The sequence below is a fragment of the Macaca nemestrina genome, chromosome 2, assembly GCF_043159975.1.
Source record: "Macaca nemestrina isolate mMacNem1 chromosome 2, mMacNem.hap1, whole genome shotgun sequence".
Lineage (NCBI taxonomy): Eukaryota > Metazoa > Chordata > Mammalia > Primates > Cercopithecidae > Macaca > Macaca nemestrina.
Genome location: NC_092126.1, coordinates 114098795 through 114114423, shown reverse-complemented (window position 1 = coordinate 114114423; position 15629 = coordinate 114098795). Strand labels below are relative to the sequence as shown.

Genomic DNA, 15629 nt, shown 5'->3' with positions numbered 1-15629 from the left:
CCTCCAGGGCAAAAGGCAGATTTGTTTATTGTCCCATATACTAAAGATAACATCTCCCACCTGGGCAGGTTTGCTTGCAGCTTATTATACAAGATGTGGGTCCCCTAAATTCAGCATACAGTTTTTCCACTGTAATGCAACCCAATGCATATGCAGGCATCACCGGGCCATCAACACATCACTCTGTGGGAACTGAGGTTCAAGGAAGTGGTGCAAGAAAATGGTTTTACTCTGTCTACTGCCGTTACTGTAAACAATAATCTGTTGTCTCTTTCTGAACCAGGAGTTCTGTGCCTTCTGCCATGATCCTTGAGAATATGACAGACTAACTTGTTTGCTTGAAAGTCGGATAAGCCTGGTGTGGTGGCTCATGCCTGTAATCCCAGCACTTTGGGAGGCCGAGGCAGATGGATCACAAGGTCAGGAGATCGAGACCATCCTGGCTAACACGGTGAAACCCCGTCTCTACTAATAATACAAAAAATTAGCCGGGCGCGGTGGTGGGTGCCTGTAGTCCCAGTTACACAGGAGGCTGAGGCAGGAGAATGGCGTGAACGCGGGAGGCAGAGCTTGCAGTGAGTCAAGATAGCGCCACTGCACTCCAGCCTGGACGACAGAGTGAGACTCTGTCTCAAAAAAAAAAAAAAAAATACAAAATAGCTGGGCGTGGTGGCCTGTGCCTGTAGTTCCAGTACTGGGGAGACCGAGGCAGGAGAATCGCTTGAACCCGGGAGGCAGAGGTTGCATTCCAGCCTGGCAACAGAGTGAGACTCTGTCTCAAAAAAAAAAAAGAAAGTTGGATAAAATCTCAGCCTTCACACTTACTGATGTAAAACGGGAGAGGGGGTGAGACAGGGAAGGAAAGGCAGTCAAAGGAGATAGGTGGGTTAATGAGTGGGTTCCTTCTGTAGGCAACTGAGGCTCAGTCTTCAGTTGAGAGCTGGCAGAAAACACAAGCCATGGTTGTCCCATGCAAGGGGTGAGGGAGCTGGGCATGTGTCTACCAACTCTCTCTCTTCCTTGGTTTCAGGCTGCTCCGGGGGATTAGCTCTTGGGCACTTTTGTTTACTTACCCACCTGGCCTCTGCAGCAGAGAAAACCTCAGCTCACCATTACAACTACTCTGTGGGAACTTGAGTGAGAGGGGATGTGAGCTGCTTAGATCCCATCAGACTGTGATGGGGGCCTGTCTGAATAGTGCCCATTCCTGGTGCCTGGCACAGTGCCAGCAGATGGGGATTGAATGCACGCCCCATGGCCTAAGGATAAGGATCTATTTGCCTGCCTCTATCTATCCTCCACCAGGCCACGAACTCCTTTTGAGTAGGAACCATGTCAATTTTTCTTTGGTGCCACAGTATGACAGTGTAGTCCTGGCAATCAGCTCACTGAAGGTCTGTTGCATGAATGAAAGATGGAAAAAAAAAAAAAAGCCTCTAAAATAAACAAAAATCAGAGTCAGCCAGAACTAGACTGAACCATTAAGTAGAAAAGGGCCGTCTATCCAAAATCAATAGCAAATGCACTCGACAGGGAGGGACCAGAGGCACCCCAAGTGAGAAACAATATACAAATGCTCTAGTTGTTACTGTTTTTCAACATTGTATTGAAGGTCTCAGCCAAGCTATTAAACAAGAAAAATAAATAAGAGCCATAAGTATTAGAAAGGAAAAGACAGGCCAGATATGGTGGCACACGCCTGTAATCCCAGCACTTTGGGAGGCCGAGGTGGGCAGATCACTTGAGGTCAGGAGTTCGAGACCAGCCTGGCCAACATGGCAAAACCCCATCTCTACTAAAAATACAAAAAATAAATTAGCCTGGCATGGTGGTGGACGCCTGTAACCCCAGTTACTCGGGAGGCTGAGCCAAGAGAATCGCTTGAACCTGGGAGTCAGAGGTTGCAGTGCGTGGAGATCACACCACTGCACTCCAGTCTGGGCAACAGAATGGGAATCCGTCTCAAAAAAAAAAAAAAAGAAAGGAAAAGACAAATTTGTCATTATTTTCAGTGGTAAAATGTCACTGTAGAAAATCCAAGAGAAGCAACAACCAGCACATCTTGTAAGAGAAACCAAAAAGGTGTCCAGTTATAAGATAAACCCTTGTAAATTAATGACTTGACCTTGCAGCAGCAAGAACCAGTTAGGCTATCTCTCTGTGCAATACATAACAAGAAAAACTGTAACACCTGAGACTAGATAAGCAGGAAAGCGAACCTTCCATGAGGGGCATGGCCCTGGTGCAGCCAGGGTAAAAAGAAATGAGAAGCGGGGAGCTGAAAGCCACCTCCTGCTTGGCTGTGAGTTGTATTCTCCTGCCCACCCTTAGCCCACCAAATCTTCTCTGGGGCCCCTGAGTCAGGTGCACGGGCAGGTTCCTAATGTCCTTCCCTAAACTAGCCCCTCTGCACTAGGGACTGGACGCAAGCTGGCTGTCCTAGAGTGTGGAGTGGCTGTGTTCTTTCCCTATAGCAAAGCCAAGGACATCAGTACAGCTATGGGAAGGGTTCCTAAGCCGGGCCTGAGGCTCCCATCGGGAGTGGGAGTGGGTAGTGAGAGAATGAGGGGACAGCCAGATAATGAGAGGGTTCAGAGCTCATGGGGTAAAGGCAGCCTCTCTGGCCTCTCCTCAAGACCAAGTGGAAGGGAAGAGCTCTGCAAACTGGCAGAGAACTTGGTCTGGGGCCATGTAGTGGAGGGGCAACACCCCAAAGACCTGAGGCTTCTCTACAATTTGTCTGGCCCCCGCCCCTCACCCTGCCAAATACAGGCACAGGCCTGACACCCAGTTAATGGTGCTCAGGGTACAGAGGAGTAAATAAAAGCTGGAATAGCAAACTCCACGGGGCCAGCTTTGCCTCGGGCCCAGTGCTCCAGGTCTCCTCCCACAGCCAGCAGCCTCCTCTGCCCTTGGAGGGCACACAGGACCTTGTTGGGCCTTCGGAGGAGAAGCAGGGTTGAGGGCAGGTGGTGACTCTGGTGGAGGCTGTTTCCTCTTCCAGCTCCAGGGCCCATCCCACTGTGACTGGCAGAGTCTGAAGGGCTGGGCTGTTCTGGGTGTGGTCCCAGCTAAGAAGATCCTCCACCCAGAGTCTCGGGCTCTAGGGGTCAATTTTTGGCCTTTGTGGGGAAGTAAACAGGAGGTAAGAATGAGGGGATAGATGCTGGAGGGAGGCTGGCGACAGGGGAAAGTTCCAGGGGGTCAGAGAAAGTAGAAGCATTTGAGTAAAATTTGGAAGGCTGAATTTTATTCAAGGAATCAGGGAGGGAGGGTGGCAGGGAGAATGAGTTTCAGGTGCCCAGCACAGCTAAGCAAAACACTGGTGTTGGAAATCCTGGGGTTGGTTAGTGAAGGTTGGGAGGAGCCTGTGGTTAGTTCCCAGGCGGGTTTGCTGGGAGAATCACCAGTCTCCATTTCCCAGAGGTCAATGGAGTGTGGTTCGCAGGGGGTGCCAAGCTCCAAGCATGAAGCAAAAAGGTCAGGGATGTGGATAAGGTCTGGTTCATTTCCCTCCCAGACCTGCCCCACCTTGCTGTGTGACACTGGGCAAGTCATGGGCCCTCTCTGAGCTTTGGCCCTGTTTTCTATGACATGGGGCAGTGTTTGAGCTCACATGGGCTCTGCACTCCCATGACTTGGAGGCAGTGGTTGGGCCTCTGAGGCAGAGTGACACGACACCACACACACACACACACACACGTGTGTGTGCATGCAGCCCTGACCTGGTTTCCAGAGCCTGGAGCTCCCCGATCCAAGGGAGGCCCTGCGTGGACACCTGTGATTATGGACATGGACCCAGTTGGCCAGGTGCAGTGGCTCACGGGACCCAGTGCTCAAGGCCCACGCCCATGAACATACATGTACATGTGGCTGCCTGTGCAGGGGCGTGTGAGTCTCTGTGCTATGTACATGTGATGTGGCTTGGCTTCCCCAGAGCCTAGTGCCTCCCATGGCTCCCCATTGCTGACCAGAAAACTCGTAAAGACCCAGCCACTCATGAGGGGCCTGTCAGGAGGACTCTATGTGCAAGTCCGTAAGTTCTGCAAGGACAGGGTCCCACCTGAACCATCCAACCTCCTGGGCCTGGCTTACAGTTGGTGCCTAATAAATGACTATGCAGGAATGACGGGCCTGCAAGTAGGAGGTGAGACAGGTCAGATGAGAACCTCAGTTACCCCTTTCCCAACTTTGGGAAGGCAGTCTCAGCCCTCAGCAATCCCAGGACCCCTCACGGAGGCTGTTGGCAGGAAAGGAGGACTCGTCCCAGATGCTGTGTCCTGGCCTGACCTTGAATTCTGCCCCACCCAGTGGCCCTAAGGGAGGCTCAGATACTGAGCTCTCGGCTGTGACTAAGCGGAAGGAAGAAAGGAGGGGTGATACTGGGGCCCTAGGGTTTTGCTTCTCATTTCTCTCTTTCCAAAGCACAGTCAGTTCCCAGAAATGAAGGTACCCAGAACCAGTGAAACTCTGGGCTTTCAGGGGCACAGGGTTCCCCAGTCTTTCCACCCTTGGAGGCACCACCAAGGGCCTGGGGAAGTCCCTAGCCCATGTCTACTGCTCGGGGCTTTCTTCCCTGCCCCAGATCGGGGATGTAGTACTTGGAGCATCCACACTGGAACCAGGTGGGGCTCCCAGGATCTTTCAGGAGCATGTGGCCCAGATTCATTTGCTGTGACAGATGCTGGGTGGGAGGTGCCGGGAGCCTCAGGCTATGGGGGCTGGAGCAGTTGGGGCAGACCTCCAGGAAGGGAATGGTCACGTGGGGCATCAAGTGCCCCAGATGCCCCACCCCACAGGAGTTCCTTTTCTTTCTTTTCTTCTTCCTTTCTCAGCTCACTGCAACCTCCGCCTTCTGGGTTCAAGAGATTCTCCTGCCTCAGCCTCTCAAGTAGCTGGGATTACAGGCATAAGCCACCACACCCGGCTAATTTTTGTATTTTTAGTAGAGATAGGGTTTCAACATGTTGGCCAGGCTGGTCTTGAACTCCTGACCTCAGTTGATCCGCCCACCTCAGTCTCCCAAAATACTGGGATTACAGACGTGAGCCACTGTGTGCAGTCCCTTTCTCTCTTTCTTGCTTCCTCCTCCCTTCTTCCTTTTCTTTCATTTTTAAAACATTTTTTTAAATTACTATAATTTTTAAATTTTATTTATTTTTTTGAGACGGAGTCTAGCTCTGTCGCCCAGGCTGGAGTGCAGTGATGTGATCTCAGCTCACTGCAACCTCTGCCTCCCAGGTTCAAGCAATTCTGCTTCAGCCTCCTGAGTAGCTGTGATTATGGGAGCCCGCCACCACACCCAGCTAATTTTTGTTATTTTTAGTAGATGGGGTTTCATTGTGTTGGCCAGGCTGGTCTCAAACTCCTGACCTTGTGATCCCTGGCCTCCCAAAGTGCTGGGATTAGAAATGTGAGCTACTACGCCAGGCCTATTATTATTATTATTATTTTTTTTTTTTTTTTTTTTTTGAGACAGAGTCTTGCTCTGTCACCCAGGCTGGGGTGCAGTGGCCGGATCTCAGCTCACTGCAAGCTCCTCCTCTCGGGTTCACGCCATTCTCCTGTCTCAGCCTCCCGAGTAGCTGGGACTACAGGCACCCGCCACTTCGCCCGGCTAGTTTTTTGTATTTTTTAGTAGAGACGGGGTTTCACCGTGTTAGCCAGGATGGTCTCGATCTCTTGACCTCATGATCCGCCCGTCTCGGCCTCCCAAAGTGCTGGGATTACAGGCTTGAGCCACCGCGCCCGGCCTTATTATTATTTTTGAGACAGAGTTTCGCTCTTGCTGCCTGGGTGGGAGTGCAATGGCGTGATCTTGGCTCACTGCAACCTCTGCCTCTCAGTTTCAAGCGATTCTCCTGCCCCAGCCTCTCGAGTAGCTGGGATTACAGGCGTGAGCCACCACACCTGGCTAATTTTTGTATTTTTAGTACAGACGGGTTTTCACCAGGTTGGCCAGCCTGGCCTTGAACTCCTGACCTCAAGTGATCTGCCTGCCTCAGCCTCCCAAAGTGCTGGGATTACAGGCATGAGCCACTGTGCCCAGTCTAAAATTATTTTTTTAGAGACAGGGTCTGACTCTGATGTCCAGGCTGGAGTGCAGTGGTACAATTATAGCTCATTGCTGTCTTAAACTCTTGGGCTCAAGTAATCCTCTTGCCTCAGCCTCCCAAGTAGGTGGGACCACAGGAATGTGCCACCATGCCCAGCTCATATTTTTAATTATTGAAAAAAAATCCAATTTTTAAAACCACGCACAGACTCAAATGGGCACAGCACCAAATTATGACACATTAGAATCCTTCCCATGTACTCAGAGAACAAGGTTTGTGCTGAGCTTGAAATAAGGTTTCTCTTGCTGTCCCTGTCAATCAAAGAGACTGCAAGGTGGGCTTCAGACACAGTGCTAGCATTTGTAAACACTTATTTGTGAGAATCAGCAGTCACTTCATCCTGTGCTACCAAAATCAAACACTGAAAGAAACTGGACATTGAGACCAACATAAGACTACAACTACCATCCCAGCCCCCAGTTCAAACATTTGTGTTCATTGCTGTTCGACTTGATGGATTGTATGCTGAGAAATAATTTGCATTTGCAAAATACATTTATGCTAACAAGATGCTCATTTTATCTTTTTAAAAATACATATTTGAGTTGCACACGAAACGTGCTTTGAAAGAATGAGCTCCAAATTTCTGGGGGACTGAGGCAGGAGGGCTGAGGGAAATGAAGAAACAGTGGTTTTCAGTGCAGGCCAAGAAAGTAGGCAGCAATGGTCAGTTCTTGAGCTGTGGAGTGCCTTCAACAAGGGTTTTTAGACACATGCATCTGGTGCCTCATCCCAGAACCTCACAGGCCTAGGGACCTGAAATGCTCCCCGTGACAAGGCAAACTTCATATCCTCACATGCTGAGATGGACTCAACTTTCAGTCTGGAATTGGGCTGGGTGTCTGTCAGTCTGCACCACCCATATCCGGAGTATATGAGTGTGGGTTCAGTGGCAACCACTTTCGCTGCCCTCTCCTGCCCCGCACCTAGTGCTCTGCCTGGCCCCTTTGCTGTGGGCGTGAAAATCTGGCACCCGGGCTGACGGGGAGAGAGCTCAGTCTGCATCTGCTGCTTTCTGTTTGATTCATCACTTTCCCCTTCACTCTGGAGCCCACGTTGGCTGTGGGGCACCTCACTGGCTCCTGGGGCCCCTCTGGGGGTTGAGGCTCTGGGCTGCATTTGGCCTCTGCAGCCTGCTCACGCCTCTCCTGGCTGGGACGTCAGAGGACTAGGTTCAAACTCCAGCATGGCCAGTTGCTGGCTGTGTGGCCTTGGGCAGGTTAAGCCTCAGTCCCTTCATCCGTACAGTGGGCCAAGGAAGGGATCCCTGATGTGCCAACAGAAAGACTTATGACAAAGTGTGTGCGGCACCTGGCACTAGTTTACATACTGCAGGTGCCCGGTACTGTTGTCAGCACTCAGGTCTAGGAGAGTGTTCTTCCCAACTCTACCTCAAGGGCTGCCTTTGGACTGTGTCCCCACATGGTCACATTTGCATCTCCAGACACTCCGATGCTGCCTCTCGGATATTCTGGAAGCATCCTATGCTGTCAAGCTCCCCGACTGTCCCCCCCCCAGCACCCCAGTCTCCAACTCAGGTGGCCCCATTTCCCCCACGTCCCAATCAGAGCCCTGGGTCCATTGTGGTCCTGGCCATCCCACATCCAACCCCTCAGCAATGGCTGTGAGTCAGTTCTGTTCCAGAGTATCTGATGCCACTGCTACAGACCCCAGCCACCTCCAGACCCTGGACAGTTGCAGCCTCCTGCCCCAGTCCTTTTCCTAGAAGCCAGAAAGAGCAGCCTCAATGCCTCTCTAACTCTGTAACTCAGCTCAAAAACCTCTTTAGGGTCCTGGTCCCCAGAAATGCATTCAGAGCTCAGCCAAGGGCACCCCCCAGCACCAGCTTACCCCTATACATCCCTACCCGTGTGTCTGCAGAACTCTAGGCCTTTGTCCAGACTGTCCCTACGGCCTGGTATATTCCTGTCCTATCCGCCCCTCTCAATCCTGGTGTGACGACTAAGGCGTCCAGCTCCAGGTCACTCAGCCTGTGCCAGAATCACAGCTCAGACAGCATACAAGCAAGTTTCTTAGACCCTGTGTTTGTTTCCTCGTCGGTATAACGAGAGGGTTCACAGCCTCCATCTCTCAGGATGTCATGAAGGTTGAGCAAGATAATCCTGGAAGTACTTGGTGCAGGATGCACCATATTCTATAGGACCCTCCACTTGGTATCATCTCCCTGGTGCCTGACACATAGCAGGTCTTGAGAGACTGAGGCCTTGGCCCTATACCTCAGGAGACGCACCCAGGTGCAGCTGCAGGTCTTCTAGAAAGCCCTCTAGGGACAGCCCTGGAAACCCTTGCTCCTGCTCCAAGGGTCCACAAGCCCAGGTGACTTCTGCACTAAGCTCTGTAGGGGACAGCCCAGGACCTAGTTATGCTGGCCTCAGTGTCTCTGATAGTCAAATGGGCACCAATGGCAGCCTCATCCTCCCTTCCAGTCTAGCTATGCAACCTGACCCGTAACTGCATCCTGCTGAGCCTTGATGTCCTCAACTTTGTAATGTGGGGACAATTAAAAATCCCATGTGCCAGCCCTGGCAACATCAAGAGACCCCGTTTCTACAAAAAAAAAAAAAAAAAAAATTAAAAATGAGCCAGGCAGGGTGGTTCGCACCTGTAGTCCTAGTTTGCTTTGCTTGGTCATGTAGCTCAGCCTCACACTGACTTCCAGGAACAGCAGAGGGACTTGGCCGCCTCTCCAGGCAGGCAGGCCTGTTCCTGGAAAGCAAGGCAGGGTGGGGGGTCTTCGGGTGGCAAAGGAAAGACTGACAGTTGGAGCCAGAGAAGAGACCTGGGATTGTGCCCCAACTCTGCTCCTGTCCTGCTAAGCCTGAATTTTCTCATCTGTAGCGCAGGGATCTCTGTGTTTCAGGCACCAACAATCTGCTCCCTGGGCTCAGTAGGGGATATCTGATCCCACCATTTCCCCAGCCACATGCCCCAGAAGAGGGCTGCAGACCTAGTACAAGACGGAGCAAAAAGGTGACATCCTCTGCTCTGAGAGTTAGAGTGTCTGAGGAAGACTCCAGACCCTGGGAAGGGGGCCACTTAGCCAGGCCTGCCTACCATGGAGCAGTTACTCTGAGCTGTCACACCCTCCCCCTTTAGGCATAGCTGGGGCAGGTGGAGGTCAGCCCAGTTCAGGGCTTTCAGTGAGGCTGAGGTAGGCTTCCTTGCCTTTCCCACTCTGTGAGCTGTAAACTTGGCCTTTCCTGACCATTTTCCTGCAGGACTGTTGTATGTGTGAGAGGTAGTCTTTGGAAGAAAAGGGGCCCCTAGAATTTGAAGCTTCTGATTCCTGGTTATGAGGCCAAAGATCCCAAAGGTCCTTCCAGACAACTCAGGAGGGCCCTGGGAGGGAAGAGGCTGGGGGTTGTACAGTCAGTTCCCTCAGAGGGGAAGGCGCCCACTCATTCCGCAAGCGGGGGATATCCTGCTCTCCTCCCACAGCTACCAGAGTTTCTGATGGGACCCAGATCTGTCCGCACACCCAGGGGCTACAGTTGGCCTAATGTGGCTCTTACCTGCCCATAAACCTGGCCCAGAGGGCTTTATGGGCCTGAATCCCTGGGTTTAGTAGCTACAAGGACAGCCATATGAGCACCACCTAATTAACTTAATTAACTAACCACAGACCCTTGGAAGCAATGGCAGATGAGAGCACCACACTGGGAGTCAGTAGTCAAGTGCTGTGTTACTTTAAGTAAGCCCCATCCCTCTCTGGGAAAAAAAGATCAGGGATTGAACATAAGTCTTGCCAAGATCCACCCCTTCCAGTATAAACAGGCCCTCCTGGCTTCATCCAAAGTGTATCCAGGTGATTTGGGGCCAAGCTGACCCTTGAACCCAGGTATCCATGCTCTCTGTCCCCTAGCTTCTCAGCTCTGAAACCCAGCATGAGGCCCATGTCTGGCTTCCCAGTAGTTCTCCATATGGCTCCTGGGTTAGGACTGGCCTCAGGAGCCCTAAGCCTTGGCCAGGTGGGATAGTGTCTCCAGAGTCCCTTAGTACCCCTGGAGAGGGAGGTCCTAGTCCCAGCCTGGACAGGGACAGGGCTGAGGGCACCAGTTGGCCACTTCAGTTTTAGGGACCAGGAGGTTGAGAACCCCAGGGATAGCCCCATTTCACCATAGGAACAGAATGGTGACACAGCTCTGCTCAGGCCTATGGCTTACATGGAGGGGCCAGGCCCATTACCTCAAAGTCAGGGGCTGCTGTGCTCATTTCACAGATGCAGTACCTGCAACCCAGAGAGTATAGGGCCCCTGCTCATCCTCACACACCCAAGGGGTCCTGGGCCAGTCATATTAACTCCACAGGAAAGCAGGAACAGGCTTGGCCCCAGTCTCTGAGGTCCTCTCTGGACCCAGTCTCTGGAGATGGGTCATGGAGGCCAGCCTTGCACTCTCTCCCCACATCCCAGTACCATTCCTCACCCACTCCCTTCTGGGACCCATGCTGGTCAGTCTTCCAGTCTTCTCACTCTGGGAAAGGGCCACCTCTCTCCAAGTAAGAGTAAAAAATGGGGAGCCTGGGCAGTTTAGGTCTGAAGGTTGAGGAAGAGTTCCCTGGGCCATATCACCTATCTGAAGAGAGGTGGTTAAGGCAATTTATCATGACTCAAAATTCTTCCAGCCTCTGCCCATTTCCACATTGCAATTCCAAAGCCACTTCAGTCAGTAGGCATGTGTTACAGCAGCACTAATTTGGGCACCACAATCTGTATTCATTTCCCATGGCTGCTGTAACAAATTATCACACATTTAGTGGCTGAAAACAACACAAACCTATGATCTTACTATTCTGGAGGTCAGCAATCTGAAATCAGTTTCACAGGGCTTAACATCAAGGTGTTGGCAGGACTGCATTCTTCTTGAGGCCCCAGGGAAGAAAAGGCTGTCTGCATTCCTTGGCTCATGGCTCTTCCTCCAGCAATTGCATCACTCTGACCTCTGCTTCCATTGTTACACACATTTTCTTCCATCACTCTGACACTCCTGCCTCCTTTACAGAGGCCCTTGTGATTATACTGTTTACCTGAAAAATTCAGGATACTCTTTCCATCTCAAGATCCTTAATCACATCTGCAAAGTCCATTTTGCTATGTGAAGGTAATATAGTCACATGTTAAGGATTAGGTGATTAAGACACTGCGATTTTGGGGGGGTCACTGTTCAGCCTACCAAAGCAGTGGTAGAGTTGCTTTGACAGTCCCAAATCCAGTTCAGGGGGCTTGTCCAAGGTAGAAAGTCATGAGGGGGAGATCAGGTCTCTGCCCTAGCCAGGACTCTGACTGGGGGCTGGCTGAAGCCAAGAGCTCCAGGAAACCTGGCGCCTGCTCCTACTGCCGCCAAGGACAGCCTGTTCTCCTGGCATGGCTGTCGCACAGGGATCAGGTGCACTTGAGCATTCGAAGTGGCCACTGCTCAACTTGAATGGCTGCCTGGGTCGGGCAGAAGGCCAGGTCCTCATGGCTTCCTCTCCCTAATGACCGGAATACATGGGCCACCAGGTCAGATGTGGGCCACATGGGAAGTCCCAGCTCTATTCTAGAAAATGCATGTACCATCAGCTTACCGGTAGACATTTACTGAATCTGGGTATGCCAGATCCACAGGGGGCCCCAGAGATGAGGGGGATAAGAAGGTTTCTGAAGGCATGGTACAGAAGGTCACTGGTGCCGGCAGAGGTATGAGCTAGGGGAGGCAGGGAGAGCACAGAGCAGTTGTCCTAAAGGAAGCAGCATTTGTGTTGGAGCTTGAAGAAGTGGATTGTTTGCACTGCCTGGGCAGAGGGAAGGTGTGTGTTCAGGGCATCAACAATGCTGCACAAAGGCTGAAGCCCAGGGCAGTAGAGAAAAGAATCCACTAAGAAGAAGCCAATGAAGAGAGAAAAGAATCGAAGGTGGATAGGGAAAGACATGCTGTCCCGCAGAGGTTAAAGGGGTTCCCACCTCAAGCCAGCAGTTCTCAAACCTTGTCAGCAGTGGAACCCTTTATTCTGATGGCAGCCTACTCAGAGCACTAATGGGGCCTTGGGAGGGCCCCCAGGGCTTTTCCCACAGTTGTCCTCCCCCATCTCTTCAGAACTGGATTCCATAGGACACAAGAGAACACACTTAAGTCATGGGGAGCCAGCTAAGTGTTTGGGGCAGGGATTGAGAGCAGCCAATGGCCCAGGGCCCAGGTGGGGGTAAAGGAGCCAAAAAGAGTAGATTTCTTGCATTTACAGGGTTGGAGGCATATTTCAATAAGGCAGCTGGATGAGCCCCATGGAGAAACCCATTGACAACTGGGAAAAGCATCCAACTGTGAGATAAGGCCTCAGTTTCCCCAACTATCAGAAGAGGAGATAGAATTACTTTCTCAGAGTACATCAAACAGGGACTCCTACACTCCTGTCTGTGCTCTGGGCTCTGGCTGAAGGAGGCTGCATGGGCAGTAGGCACATCTCTCAAGACCTCAGGGGCCTGCACAGCCTGGACTCCACCATCAGCTCCATGTCCTCCTCCCATTCTGCCTGCAAGTGCTTCTTGACATATGCTGGTGGTGATGGGGAGGTAGTTCGAGTCTCTGGCTTTGGCCTCAGGAGCAAGGGAGGGGATAGGGCAGGTGAGCCTGGCTTTCCCTGAGCTGGAGCCACTGGCTGCCCTGGCCTGGGCCTCAAGGCACTGGGGCCATAGTGAGGAGGGGCTGAGGGGAGATGTGGGCTGCCAGGCTACCAGCCTGCTGGCTCCATCTCTAGACAACAATGAGGAGTCAAGAGCCCAAGACTGAAACTCCTGCCTACCCTTCTTTCCAGACTGCCTTGTATCCCTGCCTGCCTTATGTTGGTCCCAAGCATCAGATGGATGCCTGAGAGCACCCGGTCCTTCCTCCCTGTGTCTGCCCTCTGGGGAAGGCAAGAAAAAATGCCACAATGTGCCAAGCCAGGCACCTTCCATGGGTTCCTCACACGCATCCTATGAAATAAAGCATTTAGGGCCGGGCGCGGTGGCTCAAGCCTGTAATCCCAGCACTTTGGGAGGCCGAGACGGGCGGATCACAAGGTCAGGAGATCGAGACCATCCTGGCTAACATGGTGAAACCCCGTCTCTACTAAAAATACAAAAAACTAGCCGGGCGAGGTGGCGGGCGCCTGTAGTCCCAGCTACTCGGGAGGCTGAGGCAGGAGAATGGCGTAAACGACAGAGCGAGACTCCGTCTCAAAAAAAAAAAAAAAAAAAAAAAAAAAAGAAATAAAGCATTTAGTCACATTTCTCAGTCTTAGAAGCCAAGGCTGAGTGAGGTGAAGTCATCTGCCCAAGGTCACATTGTGGTGAGGGGCAGATTCTGGGATTGAAATCCAGGCTGGTGTGGCTACAACATCAGGGCTCAATGTCCAGGGCCCAATCAAGCCAGTGGCTGCAGGCTTGAGGCCCCACCTGCCAGTCCTCTTGGCTTGGATCTTTTCCTCAGCAGAGTCAAGCTGCACATTTTTCTGGGCAGAAAGTTGTCCCTGAGGGCTGCTCCTGCTTGTGGCCCCAGCTGCCCCAACACTGTCACTCTCCAACACTGCACTCTCTTCTGGTGCAACATCCACAAGCTCGCCAAGGCCCTTCCTCAGGAATGGGCCTGAGGCCAGGAGGGTGAGACCATCAGGGAAGCCAGGACTGGCTGAGGGGTGGGGGATGACAGACTGCACTAAGGTCACGGCAACTACCCTGAGATGCTGCTGAAGACAGCAAGAGCCAAACGGCACAGGGAGGAAGACAGAAAGGGCAACACTGGTGAGGACCTTAGCAGGCAAAGGTCTGTGAGCACAGGGAACTCAGGGAGTGGGGAGCCTCGCCCTGGTTGTGCACCCCTTCGCCTCCCAACCCAAGTTCCTTCTGGAGCAGCCTCCTCAAAGGAAGCCAGGGGCAGCTCAAGGTTCATGCAGCTGGGGCTGGGCATGGGGCAGGCCACTGGGGCGCTAGGAGCTGTAGCGTGACCTCTGCCAAATGCATCCTCCAGCCATAGTGCAGGGCGACACTTAGGCTGGGTGTGACTCCAGCAATATAGACTCCCCAAAGGGACGGATCTAACTTACTATCTCCACTTGGCCACTATCATGGGACCTCAGGCAGTTCACACCTTCTCTTGTTCTCTCTGCCTGGAGAATGGACATTCAGATGCCAGCATGCACATTCCATTGGCTAAGAGGAAAGAGGCTGCCACTTGGCGTTGACCTTGGACTCAGAAGAGCCAGCTTCTCATAGGGAAAGGAGCTGCCCAAGGTCCCACTGCAGGACACAGCCTTGGAACTCAGCTCTCCTGGCTGCAGCAGAGGATGCTGCCCATTGGATCACACTGCTCATCAGACCATACTGCCAGGCCCTGGGAAGTGCTGGAGTGGCAGGGGGCAGTCTAGTGGAATGAGCCAGCCTGGTTTGCCATGTTCCTTAGGACCCACCCTGAAGCAGGCTCACACCACCAGTACTCACCAACCTAGAGATTTCCTGTCACTGTTGATAGGAAGGCTGGATCTGCAAGCCTCCTGGTGGCCATGAGTCTGCACAGACCAGAGCTGGGGTGGAGGCCACAATCCTGTGCCCAGTATCTCAGTTTCTCACTCTCCCCAGCCCTAACCAGGTACACATGGGTTATTTGAAACCCCAGGGGGTCAACTCAGGAGGGATGTTTTAGTTAAAAGCTATGGGGATAAAAAGGAAACACCCCTCACTGGCTCAAGCCTTCCGTTAAATGAATGTGGATGTGCGACCCAGGAACTGTGCAGCAAGGACCTCCAGGCCCTCCCCTCCAGAAAGCAGGCAGTCATCCTTAAGCCGAAATGCAGATGAGCTTCCTGTGCTTGAGCCAGGCTTGGCCAGGGAAGTGTGTTCGCATGCACCCAGGGCAGTGGAGGACTGATCAGTCCCTGGGAGTGAGCTGCTCTACACCAGGCCCCATGGTATCCAAGGCCAGGAGTGAGGACTCACGTGCCTTCCTCCACGCTGCACCCGCATACCCCTACCAAGCAGGGGACTGATGGCCAGCCCTGCTGGGGCAGAAGGAAACTCTCGCCCTGGCGCTACCTGGGAGTAAGGGGTCAGGGGACCTGCAAGTCATGGAACAAATCATTAGGTCACCATTTGTTAGTCTCTCAATACTTTACTGGCCATATCCCCCAATACTCCCACATCTATTTCACCAACACACAGCAACTGCCCTCGGCCACCCTGATGTGATGGAGCCAGACTGAGAACTTGGGTCTACCCAGGTGTCCTAGAAATATCCTAGAAATGCAGAGCATGGGGAAATCACAGAACCTTGGGAAATGCCATAAGCACTTGGGTTCTGGAAAGTGCCATCCACCTCCCTCCGGTCAGGCTGGCGCCACTGACAAGGCATCCACAGGGCAGCCACACTATGGCCTAGACCTCTGGATATGCAGGAACCGGGACCTGAGGAGACAGGGATAGGGGCTGGTTACCACCTGGGCCTCGGGGAATGAGCAGGGAGTGGGAACAGCACACTCTCCTGA

At 52.5% G+C, this 15629-nt stretch overlaps 1 protein-coding gene across 6 annotated transcripts in view; it reads right to left on the bottom strand.

Annotated features, from left to right (window-relative positions):
• Positions 1 to 3228: 3228 nt before the first annotated feature.
• LOC105480495 (HemK methyltransferase 1, mitochondrial release factors N(5)-glutamine) overlaps positions 3229 to 15629 on the bottom strand; it is a 23930-nt gene continuing 11529 nt past the window's right edge. For 2 of the 6 annotated variants that reach the window (XM_011739469.2, XM_071091772.1), the window contains one exon: positions 13350 to 15549. In XM_011739469.2, coding sequence (XP_011737771.1) covers positions 15513 to 15549 — 37 coding nt within the window. In that variant the 3' untranslated portion in view covers positions 13350 to 15512. Of the gene's footprint in view, positions 15550 to 15629 lie in introns of all 6 variants that reach the window. The other 4 variants (XM_011739468.2, XM_024792344.2, XM_011739467.2 and 1 more) reach the window with 3 other exon arrangements.